Source organism: Trachypithecus francoisi, unplaced genomic scaffold, assembly GCF_009764315.1.
Source record: "Trachypithecus francoisi isolate TF-2019V2 unplaced genomic scaffold, Tfra_2.0 Lachesis_group2, whole genome shotgun sequence".
Taxonomy (NCBI): domain Eukaryota; kingdom Metazoa; phylum Chordata; class Mammalia; order Primates; family Cercopithecidae; genus Trachypithecus; species Trachypithecus francoisi.
The window spans coordinates 77,931,468-77,951,741 of NW_022681465.1; the positions used below are offsets into that span (position 1 = coordinate 77,931,468).

The 20,274-nt window shown below is 41.3% G+C and overlaps 1 protein-coding gene across 1 annotated transcript; it reads left to right on the top strand.

Moving 5' to 3' along the window:
• Positions 1-3,783: 3,783 nt before the first annotated feature.
• LOC117066053 (60S acidic ribosomal protein P1-like) lies at positions 3,784-4,122 on the top strand. The gene has a single exon (XM_033181543.1). The coding sequence runs from the start codon at positions 3,784-3,786 to the stop codon at positions 4,120-4,122; it is 339 nt and encodes a 112-aa protein (XP_033037434.1).
• Positions 4,123-20,274: the final 16,152 nt, after the last annotated feature.

Sequence of the window (20,274 nt, forward strand, 5' to 3'; positions counted from 1 at the left end):
GCCATTATCAAGTTTATATTGGGGCCAAACGGTGTTGCAGAAGAAAATAGGTCGCTTAGGTTTTAGATCAGGTGAGAGTTGAAGAGGTTTCAAGTTTTTAAGAACACAGGCTAAGGGGGAAGAAGGAGGAATGGAGGGCAGAAGGTTGCCTATAGTAAAAAGGTAAGTTTAGAGAAAAGAGGGATAGAGACACGGAGAGAGGGGGGTGGTCCTTGAAACCCAGAGGAGGTGGCACTTGCCATCAAGGTGGAGGATCAAGGCAGGTATGCCTGCGGTGATCTAACACCTCTGGAATGAGGGTGAATAATCAGGCAGGCATCCTCATGGTGATTAGACACCAAGGGAAGACTGTCTTCATGACTCCTTGACTGGAACTGGAGTTTTGGATTCACAAATAAAGTGCATCTCCTCTGTCTCTACCAGAAAAGGAAAGGAACTGAAATTAAGGGAAGGGAGAGATTGAGGGTGGCACTGAAATTGAAGGAGAAAGAGGTTGAGGGATAGTGAGAGAGGTTGGAGAAGAGAGTAAAAAGGCCTCTTACCCAATTTAAAGTTGGTGAGGTGTTTCTTGGGCCAGTCTGAGGACCTGAGGCCATAGGTGGATTTTCTCATGGAGCAAAGAGCAGGAAGACAGGATTGATCTCCCAAGGGAGGTCCCCTGATCCGAGTCATGGCACCAAATGTCAAGCACGTCTGTACGTCTGTGTGAAGAGAGTCCACCAGCAGGCTTTGTGTGAGCAACAAGGCTGCCTATTTCACTTCAGTGCAAGTGGGCTGAGTCCAAAAAGAGAGTCAGCAAAGGGAGATAGGGGTGGGGCAGTTTTATAGACTGGGGTAAGCAGTGGAAAGTTACAGTTAAAGGTGGTTATCTATTGTCAGCAGAGGAGGGAGTCACAACGTGTATGGTGGGGAGATCATAAGACTCATTGTCCAGAAGAATGTCATGAGGTTGATCAATCAGTTGGGACAGGGCAGGAACAAGTCATAATGGAATGTCATAAGGTTGGTCAATCAGTTGAGACAGGAGCTTGCTGTTTCACTTCTTTAGTAGTTTTGGGTTGCCCCAGACTTCTTGGCTCCTGCAGGCCACCTGGACATATATGTGCAGGTTACTGGGGTTACAATGGCTGAACTTTGGCTCAGAGACCTGACAGTGAGTAGGTTTAATGAGATGAGGAATCCTCTTGGGCTGACTTGTAGACCTATGTCCAACTTTAACATTAAATCCTTCCCCAGTAAATTAATTCCTGCTTCAGGGATTAATAAGAACCAAATACAAGCTGAGTGATCCTGGTATCTAACTTCTGTGCTTTATAAAATTTTTGCTCTAAATCCTTTCCCTTTAACCCTGGAGACTAAAAGTTCCTCTGAGGAGGGGACAACATTAGATGCGAGGAAACAAACAGAAGAGCGAGCAGACCCTGAATCAACTAAAAAGGTGATAAGCTCATGTTTAGGTCCCACCTCCAAATTTATCAAGGGCTCCTGGTGGGACTCAAGATAAAAGAGACACCCCTATTCTTCCTTGAAAGTCATGAGTGGAAGGGCTTCTTTCTCCTTTCTTAATTCAGGACATCTTCTCTTGAAGTGGCCTGTTCTTCCACATCTATAGCACCTATCTTGTCCTTCCTCCCTCTTAATTCTAGGATTCTTTAACCCTGTTCCCCCATACTCTTTAGGGGGCCTGGTAGACAAGGACCTTGATCCTCTAGATGGAAGCTGGGCTTCCTTTAAAAGAGGGTTCGGACCCTTTATAGTTTCTGGCTCCCTGGAAGCTCTGTCTAGAAGTACTTGGGTTTGGAGTCATTTGCTGGAAGGTGAAAACATAAGTTTTGTCTTTTGTTTCTGTTTTTCTTCATCCCTTTTCGTGTATACTTTCTGAGCTCCCCTGAGAAGCTCATTTAGGGGGCAATCTTCCCAATTGTCTATCTTTTGAAACTTTTTTGAAACGTCTGACCAACAGACTCACTCCAATTTAGTGACAAATTGGAGTTTTGACATTCCTTGTCCAATGGGATCATCCAAATTGAGGCCTGTATATTGCCTCATTTGCTCCCTCAGTCTGTCTAGGAATCTCATAGGCCCTTCATCCTTTTCCTGTTGTATATCAAGTGCTTTGGAAAGATTTTCGGTTTAGGGTACTGATTCCCAAATTCCTTTTATTATCATCTTCCTTAGGTCCTGCATATTTTCCTGGTGATCTGCATTGTTATTGTCCCACTGGGGGTCTCAGGTGGGGAATTTCTGGTCCGTGGTAGGAATGTTTTCACTGGGAGGGTGCTCACATTCCCAAACTACCATAGCAGCCCTACGAATTATACCACCTTTTGAGGTGAGGCTCAATTTCCCCCATTGAAAATTTCTTGCCTTTTGGGGTGAGGCTCAAATTCCCCCACTGGAAATTTCTTGCCTTTTGGGGTGAGGCTCAATTTCCCCCACTGGAAATCTCTTGCCTTTTCTACTACTGGAGGTTTGTGTGAGGTTCAATCCCCCGCAATAAGGATGTCTCACCTCTTTGTAACCTCTAAACTACCCCGACCAAGGAATACTTCACTGCCCCACTGTGGTTTTCTTGGTCCCAACCACCAAGGAAATACTTTACCAGCTCCCATAGCTTCTCTTTCCTTGGTTTGTGCACAGAATCATCGCTGCAGTATGTGAGAATCCTTTAAGCTAGGTTGCTGGCCAGTTTATTTTTTTTCACGTTACTGAGAGCTTGGGTTATTCCTCGCACTGGGTGGGTTCTGATTTCTCACCCCTGAGGCTGCCACAAGGTGCCTGTCATCACACCCGGCTAATTTTTGTATTTTTAGTAGAGATGGGGTTTCCCCATGTTGGCCAGACTGGTCTCAAACTCCTGATCTCAAGTGATCTGCCCCCCTTGGCCTCCCAAAGTACTGGGATTACAGGCTGAGCCACCACACCAGGCCAGCATGACCTGTTTTAATCCGTGCAAACATGTGGCTACTTGCACTAAAGCCACAAATAGGTGTAGTGCACATTTGCCCTTTTTTCTCTTGACTTCTTAGTATGTGGATCTCTTTTCTATATTTAGAGAATTCCCTATGAACATTTCTTGCTGTCTTCCTTCCACAATAAGAAGATGGGAGCAACAGATAATCACTTTCCCAGATCACCTAACAGTTGGAAAGAAAGCACATGACCTGGGTTTAGCCAGTCAGATGTGCCTAAGTGGAACTTTGAATCTGAAGCTAGTGTTGGAAAGAAGCAAGCCAAGTGGACAGTTTTTTCTGACAATGGCTGCCATGGCTGCCCTGTCTGCCCTGTCTGTTATCTAGGGGCAAAGGCCAGGAGAGTATTCAGGACCAGTGATGCAAGCCACAGCACCAGTATCCTGCAGAGGGGATAGGTCTTTCCTGACTGGCATGATTATCAGGACAGCTGCTGTGCTGAATGACCAGCAACCCTTCCTTTCTGCCCATTTTCTAGACCTGGTTCTTCAGCCTTCTTAGAAATTCTGAGATGCCCAGTATCATTTTCATAAATCCTTTTTCTGTTTAAACAAGTTGGAATTGGTGTCTGATACAATGACTGTCTAACCATGTCTAATTCTGTCTATGGTTGCACCTTTTGAAATTTCTGTACATAATTTTATGTTAAAAAAAAAAAACATGCAAATGAATGAACAAAAATCCTTTTGTCATCTGCTGCCAAGGTGCTGAGTTCTTCCAAGGAAGCTAAAGCTGACTTGGAGTGAGGCCCTCACTTGATCTGACAATGAGCACCACTCCCAGCAGCATCAGCCCCATACTCGCCTGCACCATGGACTCTGTCTCTGAGCTCACCTGCATCTACCCAGGCCCCATTCTGCATGATGAGGTGACCATCATGGAAGATAAGATAAATACCACCATTAAAGTAGCTGGTGGAAATGTTGAATGTTTCTGGCCTGGCTTGTTTGCAGAGGCCCTGGACAATGTCAACATCAGGAGCCTCAGATGTGATGGAGAGGCTGGTGGACCTTTTCCAGCACCTGGTGCTGCACCAGTGGGAGGTCCTGCTTTCTCCACCACTGCAGCCCAAGCTGAAGAGAAGGAAGTGGAATCAAGGAAAGAACAATCCAAGGAGTCTGATGATGTATGGGCTTCAGTCTTTTGTTGATGAAATCTCTTTTGTAACATGTTCAATAGAAAACCAAACTCTTAAAAAAAAAAAAAACTCTAATGTTATTTCTTGACAGATATAGGCCTAGGAGATTATGAAGATGGGATTTTGACTGATATGTGTTATAATCCAACTATACCTGTGTTTTTTATCCATCCTTGTGAAATCCAGAAAAGTAATATGAATATGGCTTGGACCTTGTTGAAGGGAGTGACACATGGAGAGCATCATTGTAAAATACTCCTGGCCTTTCCATACCCACTTACTCCCTCCTTTTCCAAGAGGAAAGACTGATTTACCTAATTTAAGGGTTGGAAGAAGAAACCAGGAAGTTGTGGCCCAGCCCATTCTCCTCTGTCTTGGGAGCTACCGCCAGGCTGTTTCCCTTACCGTGTAGTAAGCTTGGAGTACCAGCCCTGCCCTTCTGAAAGAGGCTTGTCCTGGTGCACCCTTGCCTGTGCCTGGGAGGGTGAGTCTGCAATTCAGAGGTTTAGCGTTAGGAAGCCCACTGATACTGTACACACCTGGACCATGTCCTTTACTTTGACTCTTAGCAGGAATATAGGCAATACTTTAGTCTCACTCGGCAACCTTTTAAGAACTTGACAGGAGAAGAGGACAGTTTTTAAATGTAGCACTGGCAGACTCAAACAGATTTATACAAATTATTCCATTTGTACTTTCAGAGTAAAATTCTAGGCTAGGGCGGTGGTTCACCATGTAACTCTAGCACTTTGGGAGGCCGAGTGGGGTGTATCGCTTGAGGCCAGGAGTTTAAGACCAGCCTGGCCAACATGGTGAAACCCCGTCTCTACTGAAAATACAAAAAATTAGCTGGCCATGGTGGCACGCACCTGTAGTCTCAGCTACTCGGGAGGCTGAGGCAGGAGAATCACTTGAACCCGGGAGGCAGAGGTTGCAGTGAGCTAAGATTGCGCCATTGCACTCCAGCCTAGGTGACAGAGGGAGACTCCATCTCAAAATCAAAAAACAAAACAAAAAAGTAAAATTCTAAAAATTTAATGTATATCTAGTTTGCTACCTTTTTCTTCTTGTCTCAATCTGAATTCATCTTTCCAGGATAGAGGAAACACATAGTAATTTAAACAGGAAAGGTTTAATATAAAGAATCATGCATTAAATGATGAGATGGGTGTACCTGGATTGACTAGTCAAGAGAGAATTCTAAAGAATACAGGAATAGAAGGTATAAGGAGCAGCCACTATCCCTAGGTCTGTTAGGTGAGATGGAGCATCCAAGGAAAAGCCCCTGCACTGGGCTGAGAGCCAGACTTTGTTGGAGAGAACTTGGCTGTGGCTCACGGAAAGGCACAGAAGTCACTATGGTGGCATGTCCTCTGGAATTTGCGGAAATTTATCCTCCAGGGTGCTGGGGAAAACTGTTGGAGCTCACCAGAGGCATTGGGCTACAAAGGCTACAAAGCTGCTCAAGACCAGGGCGGTGTTGGGACGGGGAGTTCTGCTGGCCTCTGGGGGCTACATCTCACACCCCATACACTAAACTCTTGCAGGAGCCTGCTGAGAGGAGCACAGGGAATCAGAAAGCAAAACCCCTTTTTGCCTCTTATAATGTCTTTCTAGAACTCTTCCACTGACAAAACTTAGCATCGTGCCAGCTGGCAAAGGAAAAACCTTTGAAGGTTCCAGAACTGTTTTCACAGGCAGGGAAATTCAGAGAGTGAATTTGGAGCTGAGAGGAAACAAACCCATAACCAATACCCCTAGATATTGATTTGGCTTTTTCTTATGGTGCTATTAAGTTAATTGTATCTTCTCACACTAATATCCACTTTTGAAAATTCAGAATAATCCAGCACTAAAGTAGTGAATGTCTGTGCTTACCCAACGGCCTCTTTTGGGAATCTGGAGTTCAATTTTGTATTTTCTGCTGTCCCCATAAGGAATATTGAGAATTTTTTTCTTCCAATAGCTGGTTACGTACTCAGACGATGCTGATAGGTTCTGCTAGATTTTTCAATCCCTCTTTTATTTCCTTCCCAAGAAAATCTTGCTCCTGTTGTTTCCTCTCTTTGGCTTCCTATTCTTATGATTTTTTACAAAGTCCATGTACTATCATTTCAGTCAGTTTTCGCAAGAACAAATGTCAATGTATATTCAATTCATATTTTTACTTGGAATTCTCTGTCCTGGTTTTAGGTGGCTCATCTGCTAAAGGAGGTAGCCCACCTGCTCTCATCCTCAGAAACTGTTATCAGTCCATGCTGCCCCCAACTTCATAGAGCACATGTCACATTCTTAAGAGTCCCATGGAAGCCCCATCTCATTTGAGGGGAAAAAAAATCAAAGCATACCTCTCTCCAAAGAAACCTTCCTCACTAACTTGTCTCTTGAGCACTCCTCTTTCAACTCATTCAGGGTTCAACCAGAGAAACCGAACCAACACGAGATACATAGTCAAAGATTTACTCCAAGCAATTGGCTTATGCAATTGTGGGGACTGGCTAGTCAGATCTGGAAAGCAAGCCATCAGGAATGGCAGGCTGGAACTTCAAGCAAGAGCTGCAGCTGCACTCCACATGTGGAATTGCTTTTTCTTCAGGGAAGTCTCAGCTTTGCTTTTCAAGCTTTTCAACTGATTGAATCCAGCCCATCCAGATTATCTAGATGATGACCCTAATGTCAACTGCTATGAACTTTATGTCTACCAAATTCCTTCTCAGCAACACCTAGATTAGTGTTTGATTGAATAATTGAGAACTGTAGAGTAGCCTAGCCAAGTAGACCCATAAAACTAACCATCATACCCTTATTATGAGTTGGGTGTTTTTAGAATTGTGAATCCAAACCAATGCTTGAGCATTTCCTTTGAAAATTTGCATCTCCAGCATTTCTTACAACAAATAATATTTTTCCAAAAAATGATCCAGAAGTTGGAAGAAGCTCTTCACAAATATGATAGTGTTTAATGACTGGACATTGAATTGTGGGCTTTTTTCAGTTCAAGGATAATTTCTACAGCAGAATAAAAACTGCTATCAAAGAGCTATTGCCAACTATCAATGGTGATACAAGGATGGTTTTGTGTTCAACTGAAACCCAGCTGAATTTATAATTATGTAGGAAATAAACAGTTAATATGATTATATAATAGAAACAGTACCACACATTGTAACTAAATTATACTATGTATGCCTACACTACCATTGTAACTTTTGGAATAATGATTATACTATTTGCCTTATTGCTTTTTGAAGTATGGGTATTTTAGTGCATACATTGTAGACCTCAAAACCCATGAAGGGTCTCAAAGAAGCTGGCTGGATAAAAGCCTGCTGTGGGGGCCTTTTTACTCTCATAGATTGGGATTACCTAAATTCAACCTATTCTCTATTTACAAACTCCAACTAGAGCAGCTATGCGACTTTATGCCTTCAGACTCTTGGTTTTTCATTTCTCCCTGTCCCTCCCCCACCTTTTAAAGTAAGCCACAGCTTTTGTGATTGAAAGAGTGAAAGGCCAGTGCATATAATGACAAACTGATGATAACCTCACATTGACAGTAGGGGGTGAGGGGGTGGCGTGGGGTTGGAGGATCAGCTGTTACCAATTTGCACAGCAAGTATTATCTCCTGATAAGATGCTGGTGAATGTAGGGGAGTGAGACTCATTGCTCATCTTTGGATATGAAATCTATTAGGGAAGAAACCTTGCCACTATTCCCTTATATGCTACAGTAGCATAGCCTCTTCACCCAGGCGTCCCAAAAGCTTGGCGTGAAGATTTCAGCAAACATATCTTAGAATATGAGGAGGAGGAGTCTAAATCAGTCAGGGGATAAAAGTATCGAATCATTGACAACACACACTCGACTTTAGTTCTTAGGAGGGTTTTGTTTTTGTTTTTAGCTTGAAGATTTTCTTTTAATATTCAGTTTTTTAAAAAACAATGGATCTACACTGTTAACTGATGGAGACTCCACTGTGATTCACTCGTTTACTTAAAAATATTTCAGGGATGTCTGTAAATTTCGGTGTTATATGTCATGAAAAGTGGTGTTGATTGATCTAAGGAGGGACCAGAAATAATTTTTGCTCTTCCAAATACTGAAGGAAAAAAGATAATTGATTTATACCTTGTTTAAAAAAAAAGTATAGATAAGCCCCCCAGTACCTTTAACCTTAAAATTTATTTTAAATATATTCTTTTATTATTATAAGGGAAATACAGATGGCTGATAAATACCCAAAAGATGTAAATGCAGCTTAATTTTAAAAGCACAAAGGGATTCTGGCTTGCAGTGCCACAATCTCAATGTTTTTATAGTTGCTGAACTAACTAATGTGATTATTGAGTTTACAGCTTTCAAAACTGCCACTGTTAAAGTATCTACTGTTTTTATGAAGTCAAATTTATGCTGCCTCAGAAACCCCTGGGTACTGAAATGGTAACACGGAAGCAAAAAGGTCACTTTGAAATATTGGTGAGTCACGAAGATTAAAGAAAAGGATCAGTTTGCAGATACTCATAAAAAGAAAGGGTTATTGAAATAATTATTGAGCAGCACATTTACTCTCTGAAAAGTAATTTCATATGTGTTGAATTTTTAAGGTTGGATTATTATAATTTTGATATTTGGTCAAAATTTTGTACCTTAGGTTATTTAGAGCCAGATTTAACATCATGAACATTATGTGGCTTTGTCTTTACTACAAATATGTGGAACTGCAACCAGATATATTGTTCTCTAAAACTTGTTGATTGCAAAGTACAGTTCTATAAACAAAACCCATATGTATATATAAATGTTAATTTTGCAGAAGTTTGGAAATTATAACCATAGCATTTAAGTTTGAGTCTGTATTGGACAAATAAACATCATGTTTTTCAAATGATTTAAAGATTACTTTTATTTACCTCCTAAAAAAAAAAAAAATCTGCATCTCATTCTGACACTCACTTTGGAACTTTATACTTATCATACTAAGTTAATTTCCATATGTACTATCTTGATGATCAGGATAAGAGAGTATTCCAAACTAATGGGCCTCCTGTTTGTAGAGTTTCCTGAAGTTCCTAGCTCACCCTCCTCTTGCTCCATAACTCACTGCTCAGGACATCTCCTGGCCTTCTTTGTTCTTAAACTGGCTGCAAGTTCTGCAGTTATGGCCTAACCCCTATGCATGTCTCATACCTCTTGGCTCATATTTAAGTATTCTTTTGGCTATGCTTATGTTGTACTGCTTCAGCCCCACATTCTCAAAGACCACTTTGGATTTCCCAGTGTGTTTCCACCTCATTCAAGAACATGCCTTCATCCAATCTAGCTTATGTGCTGCCTCTACACTGTGGGTAAAGGGTGGCTCTACCTTCTCACCATTCTGAACTGGAGAACACTAAGCCAGGTAAAGGTCCCATATCTTCTCTGCTAGTGGCACAAACAGGCATTCCCCATTTCTTAGGGAATTAAATACCAAAGCTACAGCCATCCAAAGTCCTTTGTTCATAGTATCCTGGCCTATTCTTGCAGAATTTTCTTACCAAACCAAATTATTTGCTCTTCCTCAACTTCAATCTATATATTCCCACATTTCTGACTTGACTTTTGCTCTTCTTCTGTCTAGAATGCCTTGCCACCCCGTCTCTACCCACCAAAGTCTCACCCATCCTTCAAAACCCACTGCAAATGATATCCCGCCCATGAATCCTTTCTTGATATCTTTGCCTGGATGTCATGTCACCTTTCTCACCACCTCTTATGGCACATATGCTACTCTTGCTCACATTATAGTTATTCCACATATTGGTGTTACTTCCCTCCCATCCCTACATTGGAAGCTCCTTGGAGACAGGTGCTATTCTTGCCCATGTTTCTATTGTCTTCAGCATCTAGCACAACGCCTTGCCCAAAGTAGATGCTTAAATATTTTCTTAAATAAATATAGTTGATCTGGGTGATTATTTCCCTAAAAATTATGTGTGATAAACTGCACATATGATCTCTAAAGCAGGAACCATGGATTTGAGCCTACCCTTTTCAACCTTACCTTTTCTGGTTCTTACCCTCTTCATCTTTAAAATGAGAGATTTTCCAAGTACTTGCCACATTCTTAAGTTCTATGATTTTTTAATATCTAAAATAAGAATGCCCCTTGTTTTCACAGTTCCAGAGTAATTTTACTCTGAGGAAAACCAGCCCCTCATAATTCAACGTTATTTCACATAGGTTCTTTTCTATTTCCCTAAGTGTCAGCCGGTCTGAGAAATAAAGGGAAAGAGTACAAAAGAGAGAAATTTTAAAGCTGGGTATCCAGGGGAGACATCACATGTTGGCAAGTTCATGGTGCCCCCCAAGCCGCAAAACCAACAAGTTTTTATTAGTGATTTTCAAAGGGGAGGGAGTGTACGAATAGGGTGTGGGTCACAGAGATCACATGTTTCACAAGGTAATAAAATATTGCAAGGCAAATGGAGGCAGGGCGAGATCACAGGAGAGCGGTGAAATTAAAATTGCTAATGAAGTTTTGGGCATGCATTGTCATTGATAATATCTTATCAGGAGACAGGGTTTGAGAGCAGACAACTGTCTGACCAAAATTTATTAGGCAGGAATTTCCTTGTCCTAATAAGCCTGGTATGGGAGACCGGAGTTTATTTCATTCCTTATCTACATAAAAGACAGACATTCCCAGAGCAGCCGTTTCAGAGACCTCCCCCTAGGAACACATTCTCTTTCTCAGAGCTGTTCCTTGCTGAGAAAAAGAATTCAGCGGTATTTCTCCTATTTACTTTTGAAAGAAGAGAAATATGGCTCTGTTCTGCCCAGCTGTCAGGCAGCCAGACCTAATGGTTATCTCCCTTGTTCCCTGAACATCGCTGTTATCCTGTTCTTTTTTCAAGATGCCCAGATTTCATATTGTTTAAACAATTTGTGCAGTTAATGCAATCATCACAGGGTCCTAAGGTGACATACATCCTCAGTTTACGAAGATGAGGGGATTAAGAGATTAAAGACAGGCGTAGGAAATCACAAGAGTATTGATTGGGAAAGTGATAAATGTCCATGAACTCTTCACAATTTATGTTCAGAGATTGCAGTAAAGACAGGCATAAGAAATTATGGAAGTATTAATTTGGGGAACTAATAAATGTCCATCAAATCTTCACAATTTAGGTTCTTCTGCCATGGCTTCAGCCAGTCCCTCTATTCAGCTTCCCTGACTTCCCACAACAGAGCAGAGACATGGTATTTTATCCAACTGTTTGAATTGTTGAGGTGATAGTAAGTAGGTGGGACTGGTAGGACTGCCCTACCCTGTCCTGCCCTGTTTTGCTTTGCCTGAGGCAGCTTGCCTACAAGAATGATTACAGGTGACATGTGAACAAACGAAGGGAAAGAAAAGAATTAAAGGGACTGAGCATGGTGGCTCATGCTTGTAATCCCAGGACTTTGAGAGGCCTAGGCAAGTTGATTGCCTAAGCTCATCAGTCGGAGACCAGCCTGGGCAACATGGTGAAACCCTGTCTCTACTATTATACAAAAATTTAAAAATATATAAAAATTGAAAATAAAAATACAAAAATTAGCCAGGCATGCTGGCATGTTTTATGCTCCTCACTACTCGGGGGGCTGAAGTGGAAGGATCACCTGAGCCCAGGAGCTGGAGGTTGCAGTGAGCTATGATCATGCCACTGCACTCCAGCCTGGCTGACAGAGCCAGATCCTGTCTCAAAAAAAAAAAAAAAAAAAACAACCAGAGAGGGAGAGAGAGAGAGAATTGAAGGTACTGTCTTGAAAAGAACAGGTGAACTGGAATTTCCAGGTCTTGAAGAAAGAGATGGAGAATGTATCAATGAGTGAAATCAAAACAAAAAAAGACTTCTTGGGGATGTGAGAATTGGATTAAATAAAGTATTTCTTCTGATTTTTTAAAATACACTTTTAATTTTAGAGTAGTTCTAGGTTTACAGCAAAATTACAAATGTTATATGGGGTTCCCATATATTCCACACCCCATTTCTCCAGTTGTTAATGTCTTACATACAGTGCATTTGTCATGACTAATGAACCAATACTGACACATTTAGAATTAACTAAATTCTATGCTTTTATTCAGATTTCCTCTGTTTTTACCCAGTGTTTTCTTTCTGTTCAGGATCCCCTCCAGGATACCACATAACACCACATTATTATATCACCTTAGGCTGTGGCGATTTCTCAGGCTTTCCTTGTATTTGATGATCTTGGCAGTTTTGAGAAATACTAGTCAACTATTTTGTAGAATGTTCCTTAATTGGGGTTTCTCTAATGTTTTTCTCATGGCAAGACTGGGGTTATGGGTTTTCTGGAGGAAGACCACTGAGTTTAAAGTGCCATTCTCATTAAATCATACCAAGGGTACATACTATCAACATGACTTATTGCAGCTGATGTTAACCTTGATCATGTGACTGAGGCAATGTTTACCAGGTTTTTCCACTATAAAGTTACTCTTTTCCCACTTTCTATACTGTGCTCCTTAAAAGGGAATCACTGTGCTCAGCCCACACTTTAAGGGCGGTACACCTCTGACTTATTTATTTATAGACAGGGGTCTTGCTCTGTCACCCAGGCTGCAGTACAGCAGTATGATCAAGGCTCACTGCAGCCTTGAACTCCTAGGCTCAAGTGATCCTCCTGCCTCAGCCCTAACCTCCCTGCCCCCACCCCACATAGCTGGGACTACAGGTACATGCCACCAAACCCAGCTTTTTTTTTTTTTGAGACAGAGTCTTTGTTGCCAAGGCTGGAGTGCAGTGGCATGATCTCGGCTGACTGCAAATTCTGCCTCCTAGGTTCAAGTGATTTTCCTGCCTCAGCCTCCCAAGTAGTTGGGATTATAGGCATCTGCCACTATGTCTGGCTAATTTTTTGTATTTTTAGTAGAGATGGGAGTTCACCATGTTAGTCAGGATGGTCTTGAACTCCCGACCTCAGGTGATTCACCCACCTTGGCCCCTGCCAAGTGCTGAGATTACAGGCATGGGTCATTGTGCCTGGCCGATTTTTTCTTTTTAGAGATGGATCATGCTATGATGCCCAGGCTGGGATTACAGGTGTGAGCCACCATGCCAAACTGACTTTAATTTGTAATATCCCCCAGATTTATCTTGTTTTTCTCACAACCTCATTATCACTCTGGCCCTATCACTTCTCCTCCTCTCTTCCATTCCCCGATGTAGCAGGATTTCCCCTGTGACACATGAATTCCTATGAAAAAAGCATACATTTCTCTCTACCTCCTTTCTATGGAAATATGGCATTAGTCAGCTACTATTATAAAACAGTCAGCTACTATTATAAAACACCCCAAAGCTCAATGATTTAAAACAGCAATCATTTATTTGCTCACCTCTGCAGGTTAGCAAGGGGTCAGCTGATCCAGAGTGGGTTCAGCCAAATGACTCTGTTCAATGTATGGGTCTGGCCAGTTTAGATCTGTGCTGGGGTGTTTTCATTCTAGGACCCAGAATGGAGGGAGTTGCTACCCAGAATGGAGGGTTCTTATGGCAGTGACAGAGTGCAAGAGGGCAAGCACCACTGCACAAATACTCTTCAAGTCCCCCTTTGCATCACAGCTGCTAACATGCCAAAGTTAGTCATGCGGTCAATTCCAAAGTCAAGGCGATAAGAAATTTTTTGTGGGAGGAATTGCAAAGCCACTTGGCAAAGGGTGTGCATACAGGGAAGGACAAAAAATTGGGGCCAATGATTCAGTATACAATAGACCATCATAATAGACTCCAATTTCAGTGCAGGGAAGAACCACTTGTTTGACACCATTCAGGATAGTGAAGCCAGTCAGAAGAGAATAAGAGCTGTTGTCATTGATCTTTTGCCATGGCATTGGGGAAGTAGGCTTGGTGGAAGGTGAAGCAGAAGGGGAAAACAACAAAAGCAAGAACATGATCAAGCTCCCAAATTCTTCTTATTTCCAAAAGCTGTGGCTATACTTTATTTTTTACTCTTGTGTTCTTTCTCTTACTCTCACCTACCCAGTTCTCTGATGTTACTGAAAGAAAGGGAAAAAAAGGGGGGGTGGGGAGTGTAGGCTACAACATTTTCTCACACTTCTCCAACATCCAGTCTAAATCAATGAAACAGAAGCTAATTTCATGCAGTGAAAAAAATAACTGATGTGACTGCAAGACAGGGGCACGTTATTTTGATGCTCAGTTAAGATATCTTGTAATTCCACCAAACTAACTCAAAAATTTCCTTTCTTCAGTGTGACACTCCCACCTCTACCTAGGGCCCAACGGTATTGCCCCAACTGTGCTCAGGGACAGGCCTTGTTTCTGCTGCCCTGTCACTACCTCAGCTATTAATGACCCACATGAACTTGCTGCTTTTAGAGGCACAGATGTCTTCTGTTCTATTAGTGACAGCCCCTAATGTCACCACTCAGGCCTTGTGAAGATACAGCTCCTCTTAGCAATTCGTTCTGAAGCACAAAACAGGCCCTTCCCCAACTTCCACAGCATGGCTGAGGCAAAGCTGTAATATTTAATAGGTGCTCAAGTGTGTCAAATGACAAATTACAAAAAATTTAGTTGAAATATCTTAATTGGCTTTTGTTTGGAGTTCTAGAATCAGGCAACACTTCATTGTATAAAGTAGAATGAGTGTTGCCATGAGCTGAACAGAGGAAATTGGCTTTATAGACAGAAAAGGTCATAAAAAAGCAAAAACAGAGAACAAAAAGCAGATTGGTCATTTCAAACTTACTTTCCTTATTAAGGTTAAAGCAGAGGGGGCTTACTTATGTCAGCCAAAACTGGCCTGTTTGAAGATTTGGCTATCTTTCTCTCTTTTCATTTGTTGGAAGGTCAGATAAACAACTTAGTTTCTATTTGGTAGTGTGGAACTTCAGCAAAAGTAACTTCATTTTGGTTTGATCTGTTGGACCTTGTGCAGGAGATCAGTCCAAACCATTGGTCTTCAATAAATTTTATGCAGCAACTGCTGGGAATTAGGTCTTCACCAAAACAGTGGTAATAGTTACTGAGCAACCCTTATATCAAGCACTGTGCTTTATATTAAATCCTCACAACCTTTTAAGCAAGTTTTTAAACATATCTATTTATAGATAAACAGACCAATGTTAATTACAAGGATTTTAATCAAGGGCTGTCTGACCAAAATAGTCCCATACTTTTTCTACTAAAATCATTTTTGCAAAGATTATGACAGCAAGAGAGGTCTAGTATGCCTGACTCTGTCTTGCTTCTAGCTTCACAGGCTGACTGTCCTCACTCACTCCTGGGCAAAAGCCAAGCTAACTATGAGAATAATTTTATTTATAGTTTAGTTATAAAGTCAGAATAATAATAATCCCTTCCTAAAACTGATCCCCTCATTGTTCAGGGACTGAAACCATGTTTGTAAGACTAATGAAAGGCCACAAGATTAGGATTATGAAAGGGGCCTGAATTCTGCTAAAATGTAGGTATAGCTAAATGATAAGTTGCTGAGACCAGCTTGGTCGTGAAGACCCTAACCCAGTGGTGCTAGAGGAATTAAAACAAAGACACAGAAATATAGTACAGAGTGGGAATTAGGTGACTCATAGCCTTCAGAGCTCAGATCCCCAAACAGAGATTTACCCATATATTTATTAACAGCTAGCCAGTGATAAGCATTGTTTCTATAGATTATAGATCAACTAAAAGTATTCCTAGGACCCAGTATGGAGGGAGTTGCTACCCAGAATGGAGGGTTCTTATGGCAGTGACAGAGTGCAAGAGGGCAAGCACCACTGCACAAATACTCTTCAAGTCCCCCTTTGCATCACAGCTGCTAACATGCCAAAGTTAGTCATGCGGTCAATTCCAAAGTCAAGGCGATAAGAAATTTTTTGTGGGAGGAACTGCAAAGCCACTTGGCAAAGGGTGTGCATACAGGGAAGGACAAAAAATTGGGGCCGATGATTCAGTATACAATAGACCATCATAATAGACTCCAATTTCAGTGCAGGGAAGAACCACTTGTTTGACACCATTCAGGATAGTGAAGCCAGTCAGAAGAGAATAAGAGCTGTTGTCATTGATCTTTTGCCATGGCATTGGGGAAGTAAATGGGAAACAAAGGGATGGGCTGAAACAAAGGGATGGGCTCTGGCTAGTTATCTGCAGCAGGAACATGTCCTTAAGGCACAGATCGCTCATGCTATTGTTTGTGGCTTACGAACACCTTTAAGCGGTTTTTGCCCTGGGTTGGCCAGGTGTTCCTTGCCCTCATTCTAGTAAACCCACAGCCTTCAGCGTGGGTGTCATGGCCATCAGGAACATGTCACAGTGCTGCAGAGATTTTGTTTATGGCCAGTTTTGGGGCCAGTTTATGGCCAGATTTGGGAGCTTGTTCCCAACAATAAGCAGCCATTGTTCACCTAGATTGTTTTTCTATAATACCTTACTGCTCAGGAGTCATGTGGCCAGAGATCACAAGATTTGTAACTTCCTCAATTGCTCCTATACATAACATCACTATTGTAAGACCTAAGATTGGTCTTTTGAGATTTTTTTCTGACTTTTGCATTTTGGCAACTGAATGACACCCCCCCAGTTCTGTGACTTATGACTCAAAATCAGTCCCATGGCCCCTACCTAGAGGCAGATTCAATGCATGAGGACCATTTTCCACATCCCTATGATTTCATCCCCAAATAATCAGCAGCACCCATTCCCTAGTCCCCTGCCCACCAAATTATCCATAAAAACTCAGGATTCAGGGTTCTCGGGGAGGCTGATTTGAGTAATAAAGAACTCCTGTCCTCCCACCTGGCTGGCCTTGTGTAAACTAAACTCTTTTATTTTTTATTTATTTTTTATTTATTATTTATTTTTTTTTTTTTTTTTTTATTTTATTTATTATACTTTAAGTTCTAGGGTACATGTGCATAACGTACAGGTTTGTTACATATGTATACTTATGCCATGTTGGTGTGCTGCACCCATCAACTCGTCAGCACCCATCAAGTCATCATTTATATCATGTATAACTCCCCAATGCAATCCCTCCCTCCTCCCCCCTCCCCATGATAGGCCCCAGTGTGTGATGTTCCCCTTCCCGGGTCCAAGTGATGTCATTGTTCAGTTCCCACCTATGAGTGAGAACATGCGGTGTTTGGTTTTCTCTTCTTGTGATAGTTTGCTAAGAATGATGGTTTCCAGCTGCATCCATGTCCCTACAAAGGACGCAAACTCATCCTTTTTTATGGCTGCATAGTATTCCATGGTGTATATATGCCACATTTTCTTAATCCAGTCTGTCACAGATGGACATTTGGGTTGATTCCAAGTCTTTGCTATTGTGAATAGTGCCGCAATAAACATACGTGTGCATGTGTCTTTGTAGTAGAGTAATTTATAATCCTTTGGGTATATACCCAGTAGTGGGATGGCTGGGTCATAGGGTACATCTAGTTCTAGATCCTTGAGGAATTGCCATACTGTTTTCCATAATGGTTGAACTAGTTTACAATCCCACCAACAGTGTAAAAGTGTTCCTATTTCTCCACATCCTCTCCAACACCTGTTGTTTCCTGACTTCTTAATGATTGCCATTCTAACTGGTGTGAGATGGTATCTCATTGTGGTTTTGATTTGCATTTCTCTGATGGCGAGTGATGATGAGCATTTTTTCATGTGTCTGTTGGCTGTATGGATGTCTTCTTTTGAGAAATGTCTGTTCATATCCTTTGCCCACTTTTTGATGGGGTTATTTGTTTTTTTCTTGTATATTTGTTTGAGTTCTTTGTAGATTCTGGATATTAGCCCTTTGTCAGATGAGTAGGTTGCAAAAATTTTCTCCCATTCTGTAGGTTGCCTGTTCACTCTGATGGTAGTTTCTTTTGCTGTGCAAAAGCTCTTTAGTTTAATAAGATCCCATTTGTCAATTTTGGCTTTTGCTGCCGTTGCTTTTGGTGTTTTAGACATGAAGTCCTTGCCCATGCCTATGTCCTGAATGGTACTACCTAGATTTTCTTCTAGGGTTTTTATGGTATTAGGTCTAACATTTAAGTCTCTAATCCATCTTGAATTAATTTTCGTATAAGGGGTAAGGAAAGGATCCAGTTTCAGCTTTCTACTTATGGCTAGCCAATTTTCCCAGCACCATTTATTAAATAGGAATCCTTTCCCCATTTCTTGTTTCTCTCAGGTTTGTCAAAGATCAGATGGCTGTAGATGTGTGGTATTATTTCTGAGGACTCTGTTCTGTTCCATTGGTCTATATCTCTGTTGTGGTACCAGTACCATGCTGTTTTGGTTACTGTAGCCTTGTAGTATAGTTTGAAGTCAGGTAGCGTGACGCCTCCAGCTTTGTCCTTTTGACTTAGATTGTCTTGGCAATGCGGGCTCTTTTTTGGTTCCATATGAACTTTAAAGCAGTTTTTTCCAATTCTGTGAAGAAACTCATTGGTAGCTTGATGGGGATGGCATTGAATCTATAAATCACCTTGGGCAGTATGGCCATTTTCACGATATTGATTCTTCCTATCCATGAGCATGGTATGTTCTTCCATTTGTTTGTGTCCTCTTTGATTTCACTGAGCAGTGGTTTGTAGTTCTCCTTGAAGAGGTCCTTTACATCCCTTGTAAGCTGGATTCCTAGGTATTTTATTCTCTTTGAAGCAATTGTGAATGGAAGTTCATTCCTGATATGGCTCTCTGCTTGTCTGTTACTGGTGTATAAGAATGCTTGTGATTTTTGCACATTAATTTTGTATCCTGAGACTTTGCTGAAGTTGCTTATCAGCTTAAGGAGATTTGGGGCTGAGACAATGGGGTTTTCTAAATATACAATCATGTCATCTGCAAACAGGGATAATTTGACCTCTTCTTTTCCTAACTGGGTACCCTTGATTTCTTTCTCTTGCCTGATTGCCCTAGCCAGAACTTCCAACACTATGTTGAATAGGAGTGGTGAGAGAGGGCATCCCTGTCTTGTGCCAGTTTCCAAAGGGAATTTTTCCAGTTTTTGCCCATTCAGTATGATATTAGCTGTGGGTTTGTCATAAATGGCTCTTATTATTTTGAGGTACGTTCCATCGATACCGAATTTATTGAGCGTTTTAGCATGAAGGGCTGTTGAATTTTGTCAAAAGCCTTTTCTGCATCTATTGAGATAATCATGTGGTTCTTGTCTTTGGTTCTGTTTATATGCTGGATTACGTTGATTGATTTGCGAATGTTGAACCAGCCTTGCATCCCAGGGATGAAGCCCACTTGATCATGGTGGATAAGCTTTTTGATGTGCTGCTGAATCCGTTTGCCAGTATTTTATTGAGAATTTTTGCATCGATGTTCATCAGGGATATTGGTCTAAAATTCTCTTTTTTTGTTGTGTCTCTGCCAGGCTTTGGTATCAGGATGATGTTGGCCTCATAAAAGAGTTAGGGAGGATTCCCTCTTTTTCTATTGATTGGAATAGTTTCAGAAGGAATGGTACCAGCTCCTCCTTGTACCTCTGGTAGAATTCAGCTGTGAATCCATCTGGTCCTGGACTTTTTTTGGTTGGTAGGCTATTAATTGTTGCCTCAATTTCAGAGCCTGCTATTGGTCTATTCAGGGATTCAACTTCTTCCTGGTTTAGTCTTGGGAGAGTGTAAGTGTCCAGGAAATTATCCATTTCTTCTAGATTTTCTAGTTGATTTGCATAGAGGCATTTATAGTATTCTCTGATGGTTGTTTGTATTTCTGTGGGGTCAGTGGTGATATCCCCTTTATCATTTTTTATTGCGTCTATTCGATTCCTCTCTCTTTTCTTCTTTATTAGTCTTGCTAGCGGTCTGTCAATTTTGTTGATCTTTCAAAAAACCAACTCCTGGATTCATTGATTTTTTGGAGGGTTTTTTGTGTCTCTATCTCCTTCAGTTCTGCTCTGATCTTAGTTATTTCTTGCCTTCTGCTAGCTTTTGAATGTGTTTGCTCTTGCCTCTCTAGTTCTTTTCATTGTGATCTTAGAGTGTCAATTTTAGATCTTTCCTGCTTTCTCTTGTGGGCATTTAGTGCTATAAAGTTCCCTCTACACACTGCTTTAAATGTGTCCCAGAGATTCTGGTATGTTGTATCTTTGTTCTCATTGGTTTCAAAGAACATCTTTATTTCTGCTTTCATTTCGTTATGTAC

Coding starts and splice junctions, on each gene's coding strand:
- LOC117066053 (XM_033181543.1), top strand. CDS start 3,784: ATGGACTCTGTCTCTGAGCTCACCTGCATCTACCCAGGCCCCATTCTG.